At 36.1% G+C, this 20358-nt stretch overlaps 1 protein-coding gene across 1 annotated transcript in view; it reads right to left on the bottom strand.

The window, feature by feature from the left end:
- The window catches only part of DNAH12 (dynein axonemal heavy chain 12), a 238068-nt gene that overhangs the window by 130217 nt on the left and 87493 nt on the right, over positions 1-20358 (bottom strand). Inside the window, exons 18-22 of the mRNA XM_082344611.1 lie at positions 13005-13190; positions 12176-12376; positions 9029-9223; positions 2048-2169; positions 1671-1953 (exon numbers count right to left, since the gene is read on the bottom strand). Coding sequence (XP_082200737.1) covers positions 1671-1953; positions 2048-2169; positions 9029-9223; positions 12176-12376; positions 13005-13190 — 987 coding nt within the window. The remainder of the gene's footprint in view (positions 1-1670; positions 1954-2047; positions 2170-9028; positions 9224-12175; positions 12377-13004; positions 13191-20358) is intronic.

The raw sequence follows: 20358 nt of genomic DNA, 5'->3' as shown, positions 1-20358 counted from the left end.
TCAATTTTCTACAAAGAATACATATTACTTCTATTATAATGAAATATGAGGGTTTATTAAAGTAAAAAATAAATCAGTCTAATAGGTTATATATATTGATACCAAGATTTAATTGAAAAGAAGAATATGCCATCTAGTAGAAAACTGACCTAGTAGCTAGAACCCTTGTATTATTTATCCATTGCTTTTCTAAAAACTTGTATGACCAGCATATATAATTTAAACAATAATATATTTGTTCATTTATATACAATTGAACAATCTATGCTTTTGGGTTCAAAGTATACTTTCATTTCTTCTAACATTTTTATGTTCAAAATGCATTTAAATGGATTTATTGGGGGGGTAGTCTTTTTAAAAATAACTTGTTTCAAAAGTAAATGATAATAGCAGGTCCAAATTAAAAACTGAAAAAAAACAACTGCAGAACAAAGTATGAAGAGTGGATACTAAAGGAAACTTCATATATATATATATTTTATTGGCCGTGTGGGATCTTAGTTCCCCAACCAAGGACTGAACCCGGGCCACAGCAGTGAAAGCGCAGAGTCCTAACCACTGGACTGCCAGGGAATTCCCTGGAAACTATATTTTTAATACAATGACACCATCTTAGATATAAGAATATTAAACATAAGGATATAAATATCTATTATTAAAATGCATTTTATTAGCAATATTTATAGATAAATGCAAATGACAAATTAACCTAAGTTTCAAAGAAGGCTGAGTTTCGAAGAATTGATGAGCCATTGCTAGGTACACAGAAGGTAAATTTCTATATGGATTAAGGAAATACTTTCATGGATAATGTTGATTCTTTCCTATGTGTTTTAGTTTGTTTGGAATCATAAATAGAAAAAAGGAGAGAAAAAGTCAAGATTTATCTGCAGGAACATTGAAGCTGAACAGAATAGTCACTGCAAGAAGATGATTCTCATAGGGCTCTTGGTGAAGGAAAAAGGATTCCTCACTCATATAGAGTGAGTTGCTGGATATAAGGCTGCAAAGCCTTTTTAAATGACATTTTTACTACACAACTATTCCTTTGTGATCCTAAAGGAAGAAATATACTGAAGTTTATCATTCAAGATTAGGTTAATTGAATTAGCAAAAGTGAGATACAGGTAGTGCCTACGTGTTATATTTCTCTCAAATATTATAGATCCTCCGTTAATGTTTGTTCATCTCATTTTGAGTTTTTAAGTAATTGTTTGAGTGTAAATAGCAGTAAGTAAACTAGATCATGCATTTAACACCCATGTCTGAGGTTCTTTCTTATCTCAGGGGCTTTACACAGGATACTTAGGTGCTCTCCCATTTGCTATTTATCTGGTTACATCCTACTTATCCTTTGGGTCTCAGTTTCAATTTTACTTTCTCTAAGAGCCTATCACTAGCAACCCACCTCCCCCATTCTAAATTATATACACCTTATTATTCTTTCTCATAACACCTTTTTTCTTTTGTTAGCACTTAATCACATATTATTATCAATTCTTACTACTATTATTATTTTAATAATAATGTTAGGAACAAAGAGTAAAGAAAATAATAAATGGCTTAAAATAGTAAGACCTTAAGTGTTCATTTACTGGTACCCATTCAAAACCTCCTAAAAGAAAGCATTTACAGAATATAGGATATACATTAAATCCTAGGAAACATACCAGCCTGGCTGCAGCGATCACATCATGAATACTCCGGAGCATCAAATCTTCTACTTGAATGAGCCACTTTTCCACAGCACCTCGCGCTGCAGACGTGGAAATAAGTGTAATCAGCTCCACTCGCTCACCTTCGGAGCTATACATGGCTTTAATGTCCAAATTGGGAAGGAACTCCAATTTAGCGATGCCCTCAAAGCATTTTTTTAAATGAGGCTGAACTCTAAGTGGATCTTTGGTCTCTGACAAAATCTCTAACATTTCGTCATTAGATAAGAAGAAAAAACTAGGGAAAAACATGCAAATACAAAAGTTTTAGTTATAATTTATCACACATCAGAAAATGCTTTAATTATAGCACAATTGATTATCCATCATACCGAGGGAAGAAAAGTCGTTTTTTTTCAAGATATGCATTAAGGCCTTTCATAATTTTCTCCAAAAGTTCATTGCAGTTCTGCAGTTTTTCCAGTAAACCTGTTAAAGAAGTAACAGCAAGAACCTAAAAGAGACCAATTCGTTCAGGTCAGCACTTATATATCAGATATTGTGATAAGACCTAAACATTAACTTATATGTCAAAAATGTTAAGGTGTCAAAACGTTTATGAAAATTGTCAGGAAATTTTTTTATAATGTAAAACTATTAGAATTCAATAAATCACAAATATTCTTATCCAAAGATGCTAGTTATAAATGAGAAATTATGATTGTCATGCATATTTTCATTTCTCCTACATTGTTTTGAATGATGTGGGAAGAGTCTGCTAGGTTGGTGTGTGATTTAATTTTTGCATTAACGACTGTCAACTATAAACAATCTATGGTATGAGTTGGCAAACTACATCCCATGAGCTAAATCCAGTCTGCTACCAGTTTCTTTTTTGTTGTTCTTGTTTTTCAGCTTTTATGAGGTATAACTGACAAATAAAAATTGTACATATTTAAGACATATAACTTGATGCTTTGATATCTGTATACACTGTGCTGCCAGTGTTTTTTTTTAATGTTTATTTATTCATTTTTTCTTATCAGTCATCAATTTTATACACATCAGTGTATACATGACAATCCCAATCTGCCAATTCATCCCACCACCACCCCCACCCCCCACCACTTTCCCCCCTTGGTGTCCATTCGTTTGTTCTCTACATCTGTGTCTCAATTTCTGCTCTGCAAACCGGTTCATCTGTACCATTTTTTAGGTTCCACATATATGCGTTAATATACGATATTTGTTTTTCTCTTTCTGACTTCCTTCACTCTGTATGACAGTCTCTAGATGCACCTACGTCTCTACAAATCACCCAGTTTTGTTCCTTTTTATGGCTGAGTAATATTCCATTGTATATATGTACCACATCTTCTTTATCCATTCATCTGTCGATGGGCATTTAGGTTGCTTCCATGTCCTGGCTATTGCGAATAGTGCTGCAATGAACATTGGGGTGCATGTGTTTTTTTGAATTATGGTTTTCTCTGGGTATATGCCCAGTAGTGGGGTTGCTGGGTCATATGGTAATTCTATTTTTAGTTTTTAAGGAACCTCCATACTGTTCTCCATGGTGGCTATATCAATTTACATTCCCACCAACAGTGTAAGAGGGTTCCCTATTCTCAACACCCTCTCCAGCATTTGTTGTTTGTAGATTTTCTGATGATGCCCATTCTAACTGGTGTGAGGTGATACCTCATTGTAGTTTTGATTTGCATTTCTCTAATAATTAGTGATGTTGAGCAGCTTTTCATGTGCTTCTTGGCCATCTGTATGTCTTCTTTGGAGAAATGTCAATTTAGGTCTTCTGCCCATTTTTGGATTGGGTCATTTGTTTTTTTAATATTGAGCTCCATGTGCTGTTTATATATTTTGGAGATTAATCCTTTGTCTGATGATTCATTTGCAAATATTTTCTCCCATTCTGAGGGTTGTCTTTTCGTCTTGTTTATGGTTTCCTTTGCTGTGCAAAAGTTTTTAAGTTTCATTAGGCCCCATGTGTTTATTTTTGTTTTTATTTCCATTACTCTAGGAGGTGGGTCAAAAAAGATCTTGCTGTGATTTATGTCAAAGACTGTTCTTCCTATGTTTTCCTCTAAGAGTTTTATAGTGTCCAGTCTTACATTTAGGTCTCGAATCCATTTTGAGTTTATTTTTGTGTATGATGTTAGGGAGTGTTCTAATTTCATTCTTTTACATGTAGCTGTCCAGTTTTCCCAGCACCACTTATTGAAAAGACTGTCTTCTCTCCACTGTATATCCTTGCCTCCTTTGTCATAGATTAATTGTCCATAGGTACGTGGGTTTATCTCTGGGCTTTCTGTCCTGTTCCATTGATCTATATTTCTGTTTTTGTGCCAGTACCATATTATCTTGATTGCTGTAGCTTTGTAGTATAGTCTGAAGTCAGGGAATCTGATTCCTCCAGCTCCATTTTTTTCCCTCAAGACTGCTTTGGCTATTTGGGGTCTTTTGTGTCTCCATACAAATTTTAAGATTTTTTGTTCTAGTTCTGTAAAAGATGCCATTGGTAATTTGATAGGGATTGCATTGAATCTGTAGATTGCTTTGGGTAGTATAGTCATTTTCACAATATTGATTCTTCCAATCCAAGAACATGGTATATCTCTCCATCTGTTGGTATCATCTTTAATTTCTTTCATCAGAGTCTTATAATTTTCTGCATACAGGTCTTTTGTCTCCCTAGGTAGGTTTATTCCTAGGTATCTTATTCTTTTTGTTGCAGTGGTAAATGGGAGTGTTTCCTTAATTTCTCTTTCAGATTTTTCATCATTAGTGTATAGGAATGCAGGAGATTTCTGTGCATTAATTTTGTATCCTGCAACTTTACCAGATTCACTGATTAGCTCTAGTAGTTTTCTGATGACATCTTTAGGATTCTCTATGTATAGTATCATGTCATCTGCAAACAGTGACAGTTTTACTTCTTCTTTTCCAATTTGTATTCATTTTATTTCTTTTTCTTCTCTGATTGCCGTGGCTAGGACTTCCAAAACTATGTTGAATAATAGTGGTGAGAGTGGACGTCCTTGTCTTGTTCCTGATCTTAGAGGAAATACTTTCAATTTTTCACCATTGAGAGTGATGTTTGCTGTGGGTTTGTCGTATATGGCCTTTATTTTGTTGACGTAGTTTCCCTGTATGCCCACTTTCTGGAGAGTTTTTATCATAAATGGGTGTTGAATTTTGTCAGAAGCTTTTTCTGCATCTATTGAAATGATCATATGGTTTTTATTCTTCAGTTTGTTAATATGGTGCATCACATTGATTGATTTGTGTATACTGAAGAATCCCTGCATCTCTGGGATAAATCCCACTTGATCATGGTGTATGAGCCATTTAATGTGTTGTTGGATTCTGTTTGCTAGTATTTTGTTCAGGATTTTTGCATCTATATTCATCAGTGATATTGGTCTGTAATTTTCTTTTTTTGTAGTATCTTTGTCTGGTTTTGGTATCAGGGTGATGGTGGCCTCGTAGAATGAGTTTGGGAGTGTTCCTTCCTTAGCAATTTTTTGGAAGAGTTTGAAAAGGATGGGTTAGCTCTTCTCTAAATGTTCAATAGAATTCACCTGTGAAGCCATCTGGTTCTGGACTTCTGTTTGTTGGAAGATTTTTAATCACAGTTTCAATTTCATTACTTGTGATTGGTCTGTTCATATTTTCTGTTTCTTCCTGGTTCAGAGTTGGAGGGTTATACCTTTCTAAGAATTTGTCCATTTCTTCCAGGTTGTCCATTTTATTGGCATAGAGTTGCTTGTAGTAGTCTCTTAGGATGCTTTGTATTTCTGCGGTGTCTGTTGTAACTTCTCCTTTTTCATTTCTAATTTTATTGACTTGAGTTCTCTCCCTCTTTTTCTTGATGAGTCTGGCTAAAGGTTTATCAATTTTGTTTATCTTCTCAAAGAACCAGCTTTTAGTTTTATTGATCTTTGCTATTGTTTTCTTTGTTTCTATTTCACTTATTTCTGCTCTGATCTTCATGATTTCTTTCCTTCTGCTAACTTTGGGTTTTGTTTGGTCTTCTTCCTCTAGTTCCTTTAGGTGTAAGGTTAGATTGCTTATTTGAGATTTTTCTTGTTTCTTGAGGTAGGCTTGTATAGCTGTAAACTTCCCTCTTAGAACTGCTTTTGCTGCATTCCATAGGTTTTGGATCATCGTTTTTTCATTGTCATTTGTCTCTAGGTATTTTTTGATTTCCTCTTTGATTTCTTCAGTGATCTCTTGCTTATTTAGTAACGTATTGTTTAGCCTCCACGTGTTTGTGTTTTTTTCATTTTTTCCCCTGTCATTGATTTCTAATCTCATAGCGTTGTGGTCAGAAAAGATGCTTGATATGATTTCAATTTTCTTAAATTTACCGAGGCTTGATCTGTGACCCAAGATGTGATCTATCCTCAGAATGATCCATGTGCACTTGAGAAGAAAGTGTAATCTGCTGTTTTTGGATGGAATGTCCTATAAATATCAATTAAATCTATCTGGTCTATTGTGTCATGTAAAGCTTGTGTTTCCTTATTAATTTTCTGTCTGGATGATCTGTCCATTGGTGTAAGTGAGGTGTTAAAATCCCCCATTCTTATCGTGTTACTGTCAATTTCCTCTTTTATAGCTGTTAGTATTTGCCTTATGTATTGAAGTGCTCCTATGTTGGGTGCATATATATTTATAATTGCTATGTCTTCTTCTTTGATTGTTCCCTTGATCATTATGTAGTGTCCTTCCTTGTCTTTTGTAACATTCTTTATTTTAAAGTCTATTTTATCTGATATGAGTATTGCTACTCCAGCTTTCTTTTGATTTCCATTTGCATGGAATATCTTTTTCCATCCCCTTACTTTCAATCTGTATGTGTCCCTAGGTCTGAAGTGGGTCTCTTGTAGACAGCATATATATGGGTTTGTTTGTATCCATTCAGCCAGTCTGTGTCTTTTGTTTGGGGCATTTAATCCATTTACATTCAAGGTTATTATCGATATGTATGTTCCTATTACCATATTCTTAATTGTTTTGGGTTTGTTTTTGTGGGTCTTTTCCTTCTCTTGTGTTTCCCACTTAGAGAAGTTCCTTAAACATTTGTTGTAGAGCTGGTTTGGTGGTGCTGAATTCTCTTAGCTTTTGCTTGTCTCTAAAGCTTTTGATTTCTCCATCGAATCTGAATGAGATCCTTGCTGGGTACAGTAATCTTGGTTGTAGGTTCTTCCCTTTCATCACTTTTAAGTATATCATGCCACTCCCTTCTGGCTTGTAGAGTTTCTGCTGAGAAATCAGCTGTTAACCTTATGGGAGTTCCCTTGTATGTTACTTGTCGTTTTTCCCTTGCTGCTTTCAATAATTTTTCTTTGTCTTTAATTTTTGCCAATTTGATTACTGTGTGTCTCAGTGTGTTTCTCCTTAGGTTTATCCTGTATGGGACTCTCTGCGCCTCCTGGACTTGGGTGGCTATTTCCTTTCCCATGTTAGGGAAGTTTTCGACTATAATCTCTTCAAATCTTTTCTGGGGTCCTTTCTCTCTTCTCCTTCTGGGACCCCTATAATGTGAATGTTGTTGCATTTAATGTTGTCCCATAGGTCTCTTAGGCTGTCTTCATTTCTTTTCATTCTTTTTTCTTTATTCTGTTCTGCAGCCGTGAATTCCACCATTCTGTCTTCCAGGTCACTTATCTGTTCTTCTGCCTCAGTTATTCTGCTATTGATTCCTTCTAGTGTAGTTTTCATTTCAGTTATTGTATTGTTAATCTCTGTTTGTTTGTTCTTTAATTCTTCTAGATCTTTGTTAAACATTTCTTGAATCTTCTCGATCTTTGCCTCCATTCTTTTTCCGAGGTCCTGGATCATCTTCACTATCATTATTCTGAATTCTTTTTCTGGAAGATTGCCTATCTCCATTTCATTTAGTTGTTTTTCTAGGGTTTTATCTTGTTCATTCATCTGTTACATAGCCCTTCTGCCTTTTCATCTTGTCTATCTTTCTGTGAATGTGGTTTTTGTTCCACAGGCTGCAGGATTGTAGCTCTTCTTGCTTCTGCATGCTGCCAGTTTTTACATGGCCATCAAGGTAAGAATTATTTTTACACTTTTAAAAGGTTCAAAAATTAAAAGAAGAATAACATTTCATGAAATGAAATGAAAATGTCTGTCAGTTGTCCATAAACAGTTTTGATGTAGCACGGACACATCCATTCAGTTACATATTGTCTTTGGCTACTTTCTTACTGCAACAACAGCAGAATTGAGTAGTTACAAAAAACACTGTACGTCTCACAAAGCCTAAAATATTTACCATGTGGCCCTTTGCAGGAAAAAACTGCTGACTTCTGTTCTATGAGAAATAATGTCTTACAACGGTTCTAAAGTCAACATGTAAAGGAAATCCTTGAAACTCATAAATTTCAGTACTATTGACTCTCAACAGTTCAGCACAGCTAGTTTTTCTCTTTTTTTTGGCTGCATTGGGTCTTTGTTGCTGTGCGTGGGTGGCGAGCGGGGGATTCTCTTGTTGCGGAACTTAGGCTCCAGGCACGCGGGCTTCAGTAGTTGTGGCTCGCAGGCTCTAGAGTGCAGGCTCAGTAGTTGTGGTGCACCAGCTTAACTGCTTCACAGCATATGGGATCTTCCTGGACTAGGGATCCAACCCATGTCCCCTGCATTGGCAGGCAGATTCTTAACCACTGTGCAGCCAGGGAAGTCCTCAGCACAGCTACTTTTTCATCCAGCATTGAAACACATCGTTATTTCTTAAGTTGAATACCAGATTAAAAAGTGGATATATGTATCTATGAACTTTGTATACTATGTGTATGAAAAATACATGGTCTGTCTTTCAACATTAAAATCACACTCAACAAGGTGCTATACTCACTAGGAGAGACACATAGCAAGTGAAACCAACTGAGAGAACTGCTGACTCTTTTTTCCCATCACCCCCAAGCATATAGAGTCATTGAGTAGAAACTCAGGTGAATCACATGCAATACTCATTCGTTTGTATTCATTCTCTCTCTCTCTGTCTCTCTGTCTCTCTCCCACCCTCTTGCTTTTTTCATTTTATTTTATTTTACTATTTATTTTTATAAGAGGGATCACTGAGTATACATAGTAGAAGCCAAGTGAGTTAAATGAATGTTTGAAGCAGCTCCACTATACATATTAAAGAGTTATGAGTAGTGTATCTTATGAATTGAAAAGTAAAATTATCTATGCTTTCTTATATTTTTCTGAGCTTTCCAGTTTGTATACAATGAGCAGGTTTTATTTTTGTACTTGGAAAAAAAGCCAAATGCTTTCTGTAATTGCCAAAAATAAAGGTTCCCCTTTATTTGAAACAGAGAAAACAAACACTTCACCTTTGGATCTTTTGTACAAAACTTCATGATATCCCTCCAATGTCTGTCTACTGTCTGAAACTGAAGCCCTTCTTCTGGCATCTGTTGCATGATATCCTCAGAACAAAAAATTGGCTCCAAGTACAGCCATTGAGCTTGTACTTTTAACCATTCATCAGTTGTTTCTTGAATTCGAATCAAACGGTCCTCCCAGGCCTTAATGAAAAGCATAGTATACTAAGTTCCAGTTATTAAAGAAAACCCATAAATCATAGCAAGGAATATGTATTTTAAATTTATTGTTATTTTTGAATCAATGCAAAACAGCTCAAAGTCACTTATAGTGTCTCACATGGGCTTTGAAAAACTCTAGGAGGTCTGAAGTTTTCCTAAATCATTGGAACTCACAATTGCAAATGACTGTAGTTATTTAGAACAATTTCCTAATCTCTAGGTGAACTGTCCCATGTCCAGAAAGCATACAGGAATACATCCTGCTCTACACCAGTAGCTATCAACCTAGGGGCTATTTTGCCCCCACCCCAAAGGACATTTGACAATGTCTGGAGGCATTTTCATTTGTCACAACTGGTGGGGTGAGAGTTCTACTAATATCTAGTGGGTAGAGGCCGTGGACGCTGCTAAACTTCCTACAATATACAGGACAGCCCCCACAACAAAAAATTATCTAGCCCCAAATGTCATTAGAGCCAGGTTGAGAAACCGTGCTCTACATCAATGCATTTGGGGGAAAGAGTCTTCCTTATTGTCACAGATCTCCTAGATTCCATAAGGTATTTCATTAGCCAAAGATCATTCATATAAGCTCTTTGTTTCTTAAATATATGGCCTAAGGTCCTATATATATATCAAGAGATTGGCCTCATATTTTTGTTTTAAAAGCTCTAAGAGAGGTTTCAAACTTGTCTTGTAAATTCTCCTTTGTTAAACAAGAAATATCAGCAAAAGCATAATATCTTACCAGGAAAGGGTAGGTCAGCCTGATTCAAGGGAAAATGTGCAGCTTTATGTCTTTTTGGAAGAACACAACTCTTTGTCTTCTCCAAATATTGAAAGCCAAGATGTCCTATAAATACACTATTTATGCTTAAATTAAAACCAAACTGCCTTTTTTGAATTCCAGGTTTGTCGTTTATTAGCTGTGTGAACTTGGGTAACTTACCTATCCCTCTATGCCTTGGTTCCCTTAACTATGACTACTGATAATAACAGTGCTTACCTTGAGGGTCTGCTATGGGGATTATATGGGTTAATAAATGTAAAACCCCTAGAGTAGTATCTGGCATACATTTAGAAGTCAATAAATATCAGGGGAAAAAATCCATTTGTTGTTGCTCTTTTCCCCATTTTATATAGTCTCCAGTTTGAATTTTGATACTACCTATAAAACTATTAGTTATTATAATTTATTTGCTTTGTGCACTTACCCACATCAACTATAAGGACATTAAATAATCTTACAGTCTCAAATATCATTTGTTTTTGTCAAGTGGACAATATTTCATTAATTATTCTAAAAGACCCTCAAGCTATTTGTTCCCAAATATAAAGTATAGTATATAGAACTTCACTACAAGTTATGAGAATATAGCATGAACTGTTGGTGGGAATGTAAATTGATACAGCCACTATGGAGAACAGTATGGAGGTTCCTTAAAAAACTAAAAGTAGAACTACCATATGACCCAGCAATCCCACTACTGGGCATATACCCTGAGAAAACCATAATTCAAAAAGAGTCATGTACCACAATGTTCATTGCAGCTCTATTTACAGTAGCCAGGACATGGAAGCAACCTCAGTGTCCACTGACAGATGAATGCATAAAGAAGATGTGGCACATATATACAATGGAATATTACTCAGCCATAAAAAGAAACGAAATTGAGTTATTTGTAGTGAGGTGGATGGACCTAGAGACTGTCATACAGAGTGAAGTAAGTCAGAAAGAGAAAAACAAATACTGTATGCTAACACATATATATGGAATCTAAAAAAAAAAGAAAAGAAAAAATGATTCTGAAGAACCCAGGGGCAGGACAGGAATAAAGACACAGATGTAGAGAATGGACTTGAGGATACGGGGAGGGGGAAGGGTAAGCTGGGACGAAGTGAGAGAGTGGTATGGACATATATACACTACCAAATGTAAAATAGGTAGCTAGTGGGAAGCAGCCACATAGCACAGGGAGTTTTGTGCTTTGTGTCCACCTAGAGGGATGGCATAGGGAGGGTGGGAGGGAGACGCAAGAGGGAGGAGATATGGGGATATATGTATATGTATAGCTGATTCACTTTGTTAAAAAGCAGAAACTAACACACCATTGTAAAGCAATTATATCCAATAAAGATGTTAAAAAAAAAGAGAAAGATTAGCATCAACTTGAAACAATCTTTAAATGAGAATTTATTTATTGCCCTTTGAAGAAAATATTTCTTTTAATTCAGAGTGTAAAATTCATGTTTTGTCTTATCTGCTATTGAATTGTATAACAAAAATAAGAAATGCCCAAGGTCTATTTTGTTTTATAACGTAACACTCCTGCATAAACTCAAAATTATTATATTGGTTCTTTCACTTTAATACCATTTCCTTATAGCACTACCAGTGTTGAAAATTTGTTTCTTCTTTTCTCCTCCATGTTCAACACCATTTTCCTGCCCCACATCCACTAAATAATGACAGCAGATATTCTTTAACTGCTCAGCCTACCATTTTGCACAATTATATTTATTAAAATAACCAGATTGATTTTCTGCCTATAAGAAAAGACATTTTGAAAACTTTATGCTTCTCGGTCAAAGCTTATGTCAATAAAATACTCAGTAAAATGGAAAAAAATAAAGAATATAGCATGAAACAGGGTCTAGGCTGTCTACAGTTAGATTAAATAATACCGTTTTCCTTCCAAATATATCACTGTCATTGGAGAATATTTTTCTTAATAAAAATATCATTTGTTCTTTTAAAAATCATTAGAGTTAATGGCTCATCTGTTCTATATATTTTCACATTAATTTTAAGTTATCTGTTTCTGTATTTCACCAAAGCTATCCAACAAACTGACTTATTTTCACAAGAGCATGTATGTAATAAGATTGCACTTTCTATAAATGACCAGGAGTTGACTATCATATTTAACATACCTTGATCTCCTTTTCAAATGGTTTGATGAAAGGTGAGCCTCTCATTGTCTGAGTTTTTATAATTTGATCATCAAGGAGAGCCTGAATCTCGTCTACTGAAGAAAGAATACAGACTCCAGTATCACGATATAGACTTATATGAAAAGCAATATCATCCCAAGTTCCCATCATTGTATGCATGGATTTCTCTAATGAAAATTCCTAAATGAGAAAAAGAAGAAAGAATTTGGTGCATTACACAGCAATTTTTGTAAGATAATCTGCAACTGTCTGTAAGTTAGAAAAGTTTTTAAACAATTAAAAAATTCCTATGGAAAATAAAAATGTAGTTTTTAAAAATCCACTTGCTCTGAAAACTACTGCTGTCAGTATTAAAATAGACAGCAGAATGAAAGACCTGATGGATTTTCCCTGAAGTGGCTTTTTTGCAGTCTATAGTCTGAAGATGTTTTCAGTGTATTTTGAGAACACTAGACGGCCATACTTACTCTGTTGTAATACACACACATCACATCACATGCCACACACACATGCATCTATTTCCATTCTTAATGGAACAATTATATATCAAGACTAGCATATCATCCATGCATATCAGAATGTGGCAGAATTAACAAGAGGTCAAAGGAACCATTTCTACTCTGGATTCAGGACAAGAAATCATAGAGAAGCAGACACTTTGTGGGGAAAAATAAGAGTGGTCTTCTACCACTTAACCCCATCTCCTCCCACTGCTAGCCAGTACTATACATTCAACCACAACAAAAACTATGATTATTTGATTAACAAACTCATCAAATAAAGTAGTTCAGTAGATCTTCATATTTACCTTGCTTGCACCTGCACTTATAACTTCAAATTTTTCCAAGTATGGTGTAAGGTTTAATTTTAAAACTTTCCTCATTGTAGTTCCAGAGTTTGGAGTTAAGTCATAGCCTACAATTTCTGATAACTGCTTCCAGTGACGTGTTCTCATTCCTGGATTGCATAGGATGGAGACAGTAGGGATGTATTCCTAATGGTGAAAATAGAAACAATAATGAGTCACTCATTTGAATTCCATACACATACACTTGAAATTAGGTAATATACTTAATGAGTCCAATCAAAATCCCAATTAGATTTGGAAGGGGAGAAAAAGTAACATAATTATTCTAAAGTTCATCTGCACAAATAAACATGTAGAAATAGCCAGAAAAACTATAAGAGTAAGAAAAAGGGGGCATATAAATGTTCTATAAGATATTAAAGTATATGATAAAACTACAGTAATTAAAACTGTTATATTATTATTATGGAAATACAAAGTTAAGTTTATTCTATATATTATATGGAGAAAAATATAGTATAACACAACATAATATAATATATAGTTATAAACACACACACAAAACATAAATGGGGAAAAGCCTGCAACAAAATGCCAAAATGTAACTGTGTGGAAATAAAAATTAAATATTCACCAAAAACACTTAGTTCATCACTTTTGATACTGACATTAGAACATTTCCTTTAAAATCGGGAACAAGATAAGTATACCCATTATTAATACTTCTAATCAACACTGTATTGAGTGTCTCAGCCACTGAGATAATATAAATAAATAAAAGATATGGGGGAGGAGGGGGATCAAGATGCCAGAGTCGCAAGACCCTGAATTCACCTCCTCCTATGAGCACAGCACAAAATTACAATTACTTTATACAGCAACTATCTATGAGAATGACCTGAAGACTAGCAGAAAAGATTTTCCACAATGACAGATATAAAGAAGGAGTGACAATAAGATGGGTAGGGAAGTGGAGATGCAATCTTGTCAGGAGCCAAACTCTAAGGTTGGTGACACACAAATGAAAAGGACGTCACCACCGCAGAGGTCCTCTCCGAGGAGCAAGGGGTCTGAGACCCATGTTGGCCTCCCCATCCTGGAGGTCTTGCACTGGGAAGACAAGCCCCCAGAACGTCTGGCTTTGAAAACCAGTGGGGAGTCCATTCAGGAGAGATGGAGGGCTATAGGAAAAAGACTCCACTCTTAAAGGGCACAGCAAAATCTCACATGGTCCAAGTCCCAGCAAAAAGGCAGTAGTTTGAAAGTCACCTGTGTCAGACCCACTTGCTGATCTTCGAGAGCCTACTAGAGAGGCAGGAGGCCTCTGGGACTCCCCCTGGGGATGGAGACGCTGGTGGCAGCCATTTTGGGGATCTTGTTCTATTGGACTGACTCAAGCACTGGCAAGCACCATTTAGAAATCCTCCCTCTAGCCTATAAGTGCTGGGGGCTTGCCCTGTGCACCAGAGGGCCCACAGGAATTCTGCACCACCAGGCCACATAGTCAAATGCACAGGGAGCCTGCCCCACCCACCTGTGGTCCCGAAGAGGGTGCACTGCCCAGCTACATAGTCAGCCTCACCAGGAGACTGCCCTGCCCACCAGGGCACCCACAACAACTGCATGAGTCAGAGTATCACAGCCAGACAGGCCAAGGGCCAGCCACACCAACCAATATGCCCTCAACAGTTAGCTCTTTCACAACAGAAGGGAGCATGCAGCATGAATAGAGGACACCCCTGGAGCATAAGGTCTAGTAGCCAGGAGGGAGTGCGCTGCTGAGCTCATAGGATGTCTCCTATATAATGTCACTTCTCCAAGATCAAGAGACATAACAGTCCTATCCAATATATAGAAATAAACATTGGGAATTAGGTAAAATGAGGAGGCAAGAGGAATATGTTCCAAACAAAGGAACAAGACAAAACCTCAGAAAAAGAACTAAATTAAATGCAAATAAGCAATCTACTCAATAAAGAGTTCAAGGTAATAATAATAAAGGTGCTCACTGAACTCAGAAGAATGGATGAACACAGAATTTCAACTAAGAGTTAGAAAATATAAAGAGGAACAAATCAGAGCTGAATAATACATTAACTAAAATGAAAAATACACTAGAAGGAATCTACAGCAGATAGAATAATACAGAAGAACAGATCAGTGATCTGGAGGACAGAGTGGTAGACATAATCCAAGATGAACAGAAAAAAAGAAAAAAGAATTTTTAAAAATGAGGATAGTTTAAGAGACTTCTGAGACAATATCAAGTGTACTCACTTTCACGTTATAGGGGTCCCAGAAGGGGAAAATTGAGAGAAAGGAGCACAGAACTTATCTGAGGAAACATTAGCTGAAAACTTCCCTAGCCTAGAGAAGGAAACAAACATCCTGCTCTGGAAAGCACAGAGAATCCCAAACAAGATGAACCTAAACAGGTACACGCTGAGACACATTATAATTAAAATGACAAAAATTAAAGATAAAGAGAGAACCTGAAAAGCAGCAAGAGGAAAGCAACTAGTTATGTACTGTAAAAAGGAACTCCCATAAGACTATCAACAGACTTTTCAGCAGGAACTTTTCAGGCCAGAAGGAAGTGGAACAATATATTCAAAATGATGAAAGGAAAAAACTACAACCAAGAATACTTTACCTGGGTTTCCCTGGTGGCGCAGTGGTTGAGAATCCGCCTGCCAATGCAGGGGACACGGTTCGAGCCCTGGTTTGGGAAGATCCCACATGCCGCGGAGCAACTACACCCGTGAGCCACAATTACTGAGCCTGCACGTCTGGAGCCTGCGCTCCGCAAGAAGAGAAGCCGTGATAGTACGAGGCCCGTGCACCGCGATGAAGAGTGGCCCCCACTTGCCGCAACTAGAGAAAGCTCTCGCACAGAAACGAAGACCCAACACAGCCATAAATAAAATAAATAAATAAAATTAATTAAAATTAAAAAAAAAAATACTTTACCTGGCAAGGTTATCTTTCGAATTTATCTTTATCTCTGAAGGAGAGATAAAGAGTTTTACAGACAAGCAAAAAGCAAAAAGAGTTTATCACCACAAAACAGACCTTACAAGAAGTGTTAAAGGGACTTCTTAAAGGAAAAGGAAAAGGCCAAAACTAGAAATAAAAAAATATGAAAGGAAAAATCTCACTGGTAAAGGCAAACATAGAGTAAAAATAGTGGATCAACCACTTATAAATCTAGTAGGAATGTTAAAAGACAAAAGTAGTAAAAATCATCTATATCTACAATAGTAGTTATGGCAAAAATTAAAAGATGTAAAATATGATATCAAAAACACAAAACATTTGGAGGGTTAGTAAAAATGTAAGGTGTTCAAACTTAAGAAATCAACTTAAAATAGACACCTGTTTGTTATCATATATGAACTTCCTGGTAACCACAAACCAAAAACATATAACAGATACACACAAAAAGAGAGAATCATTGGGTCACTGAAAAACTCAAGTATAAAATTTAAAAATACCTTGAGACAAATGAAAACATAACATTCCAAAATCTATGGGACACAGTAAAAGCAGTTCTAAGAGGAAAGGTTATAGCAAAGAAGCCCACCTCAGGAAACAAGAAAATTCTCAAACAATCTAACCTTACCCTGAAGGAACTAGGAGAAGAAAAACAAACAAAACCCAAAGATAGTAGAAGGAAGGAAATAATAAAGACCAGAGTGGAAATAAATAAAATAGAAACTAAAAAGAAAAAAGAAAAGATCAATGAAACTAAGAGCTGGTACTTTTAAAAGATAAACAAAATTGATAAACCTTTAACCAGACTCATTAAGAAAAAAAAAAAAAGAGGGCCAAATAAATAAAATCAGAAATGGAAGAGAAGTTACAACTGACACCACTGAAATACAAAGGATCGTAAGAGACTATACAAACAATTATACACCACTAAAACAGACAACCTAGAAAAAAATTAATAAATTCCTAGAAATGTAAAATCTTCCAAGACCGAATCAGGAAGAAACAGAAAATATGAATAGACTGATTAACAGGAATGAAATTGAATTAATAATAAAAAATGCCTAACAAACAAAAGTCCAGGCCAGATGGCTTCACAGGTGAACTCTATCAAACAATTAAAGAAGGATTGCCTTTCCTGAAACTATTCCAAAAAATTTGCTGAGAAAGGAATGCTTCCAAACTCATACTACAAGATCAGCACCACCTGGATACCAAAATCAAAGACAACACATAAAAAGAAAATTATAGGCAAACATCACTGATGAACATAGATGCAAAAATCCTCAACAAAATATTAGCAAACTGAATCCAACAATTAATTAAAAGAATCATACATCATGATCAAGTGGGATTTATCCCAAGGATGCATAGATGATTCAATATCTGCAAATCAATCAATGTGATACACCATATTAAAGAATAAAAATCATATGATTATCTCAATAGATGCAGAAAAAGCTTTTGACAAAATTCGACATCTTTTTATAATAAAAACTCTCAGCAAATTGGATATAGAGGGATCATACCTCAACATATTAAAGGTCATATGACAAGCCCACAGATAACATCATACTCAATGGTGAAGAGCTGAAAACATAAGTTCAGGAACAAGACAAGGCTGCTCACTCTCACTGCTTTTATTCAACATAGTATTGGAAGTCCTAGCCTCAGCAAACAGACAAGAAAAAGAAATAAAAGGAATCCAAATTGGAACAGAAGGAATAAAACTGTCACTATTTGCAGATGACATGATAATGACATAGAAAATCCTAAACATGCCACCAATAAACTACTAGAACTCATCAATGAATTCAGTAAAGTTACAGGATACAAAATTAACATACAGAAATAGGTTGCATTTCTATACACTAACAATGAACTATCAGGAAGAGAATTTAAGAAAATAATCCCCCTTACAATCATATCAAAAAGAATAAAATACCTGAGAATAAATCTAATTAAGGAGGTAAAAGACCTGGACTCATAAAACTACAAGACACTGAGAAAAGAAATTGAAGACAACACAAACAGATGGAAAGATATACCATGCTCATAGATTGGAAAAATTAATATTGTTTAAATAACTATACCCCCCCAAGGCAATCTAGATTTAATGCAATCCCTATCAAAATACCAACAGCATTTTTCACAGAACTAGAACAAATAATTGTAAAATTTATATGAAAATACAAAAGATCCTGAAGAGCCAAAACAATCTTGAGAAGGAAGAACAAAGCTGAAGGTATCAAGGTTTCCCTGGTGGCACAGTGGTTAAGAATCTGCCTGCCAATGCAGGGGACATGAGTTCAAGCCCTGGTCTAGGAAAATCCCACATGCCGTGGAGCAACTAAGCCCGTGTGCCACAACTCCTGAAGCCCGCATGCCTAGAGCCTGTGCTCCCCAACAAGAGAAGCCATGGCAATGAGAAGCCCACACACTGCAATGAAGAGTAACCCCTGCTTGCCGCCAACTAGAGAAAGCCTGCACGCAGCAATGAAGACCAAAAAAAACGCAGCCAAAAATACAAAAAAAAAAAAAAAAAGCTGAAGGTATCATGCTCCCTAATTTCAAACTATACTACAATGATACAGTAATCAAAACAATATTATACTGGCACAAAAACAGATACATAGATCAATGGATCAGAATAGAAAGCCCAGAAACAAACCCACACACTTCTGATCAATTAATCTATATTTAATAAGCGACTTGTATCTAGAATATATAAAGAATTTGTACAACTGAATAAAAAGAGATAAATAACCCAATTTAAAAATGGGCAAAGGGGCTTCCCTGGTGGTGCAGTGGTTGAGAATCTGCCTGCCAATGCAGGGGACACGGGTTCAAGCCCTGGTCTGGGAAGATCCCACATGCCGCGGAGCAACTGGGCCCGTGAGCCACAATTACTGAGCCTGCGCATCTGGAGCCTGTGCTCTGCAACAAGAGAGGCTGCGATGGTGAGAGGCCCGCGCACCGCGATGAAGAGTGGCCCCCGCTTGCCACAACTAGAGAAAGCCCTCGCACAGAAACAAAGACCCAACACAACCAAAAATAAATAAGTAAATAAGCCTACACCTTTAAAAAAAAAAAAAAAGAATGAGCTTGTCACTAAAAACCTTTAAAAAGAATAAATAAAAATAAATGGGCAAAGGATCTGAACACACACTTCTCCACAGAAAACATAGAAATGGCCAATATGCATATGAAAAGATGCTCAGCATCATTAGTTATCAGGTAAATGCAAATCAAAACCACAATGAGACACCTCTTCACACACATTGGGATGGCCATAATCAAAAAGATGGACAATAACAAGTTGGCAAGGATGTAGACAAACTGGAACCCCCATGCATTGCAAGTGGGAACAGTGCAGCCACTTTGGAAGACAGTCTGCAGTTCCTCAAAAAGTTAAACATAGAATTACCATGAGACCCTGCAATGCCACTTCTACGTATACACCCAAATCAAGTGAAACATACGACCACACAAAAATTTGTACATGAGTACTAACAGCAACATTACTCATAATGGCTAAAAAGTGGAAACAACACAAATGTCCATTAAGTGATGAATGGATAAACAAAATGTGGTATATCCATATAATGGAATATTATTTATCAATAAAAAAGAATGGGGACTTCCCTGGCGGTCCAATGCTTAGGACTCCACACTCCCAATGCAGGGGGCTCAGGCTCAATTCCTGATCAGGGAACTAGATCCCACATGCTGCAACTAAGACCTAGCACAGCCAAATAAATTAATATTAAAAAAAAGAAAAAAAAAAGAATGGAGTATGAGGCATATTACCACATGGATTAACCTTGAAAACATGCTAGGGAGAAAGAAGTCAGTCACCAAGGCCATATAACAACATGATTCCATTTATACGAAATGTCTGGAATTGATAAATCCATAGAGACAGAAAGTAGATTCAGAGGACACCAGGGCCTGGGAGGAGGAGGGAATGGAGAGTGACTACTAATGGTCATGGGTTTACTTTTTGGAGTAAGGAAGTTGTTCTAAAATTAGATAGTGGTGATGATCACACAACTCTGTGAATATTCTAAGAAACCACTGAACTGCATAATTTAAAAGGTGAACTTTTATATGTGAATTATATCTCAATAAATCTATCATTAAAATTTCAAGCCAATAACAAAGAAAAAGACAGTAAACTAATGATAAAATAATAAGTACATAACAATTTTTATTCAGATATGAAAGCAATCAACTGGATAGCCTCGTACACCAGATGGCAGAAAGCAGAAGCAAGAACTACAGTCCTGCAACCTGTGGAATGAAAACCACATTCACAGAAAGATAGACAAAATGAAAAGGCAGAGGACCATGTACCAGATGA

Source organism: Balaenoptera borealis, assembly GCF_965194805.1.
Source record: "Balaenoptera borealis genome assembly, chromosome: 12".
NCBI classification, from domain to species: domain Eukaryota; kingdom Metazoa; phylum Chordata; class Mammalia; order Artiodactyla; family Balaenopteridae; genus Balaenoptera; species Balaenoptera borealis.
The sequence above is the reverse complement of the archived record's forward strand: the minus strand, read 5'-3'. Positions and strand labels throughout refer to the sequence as shown.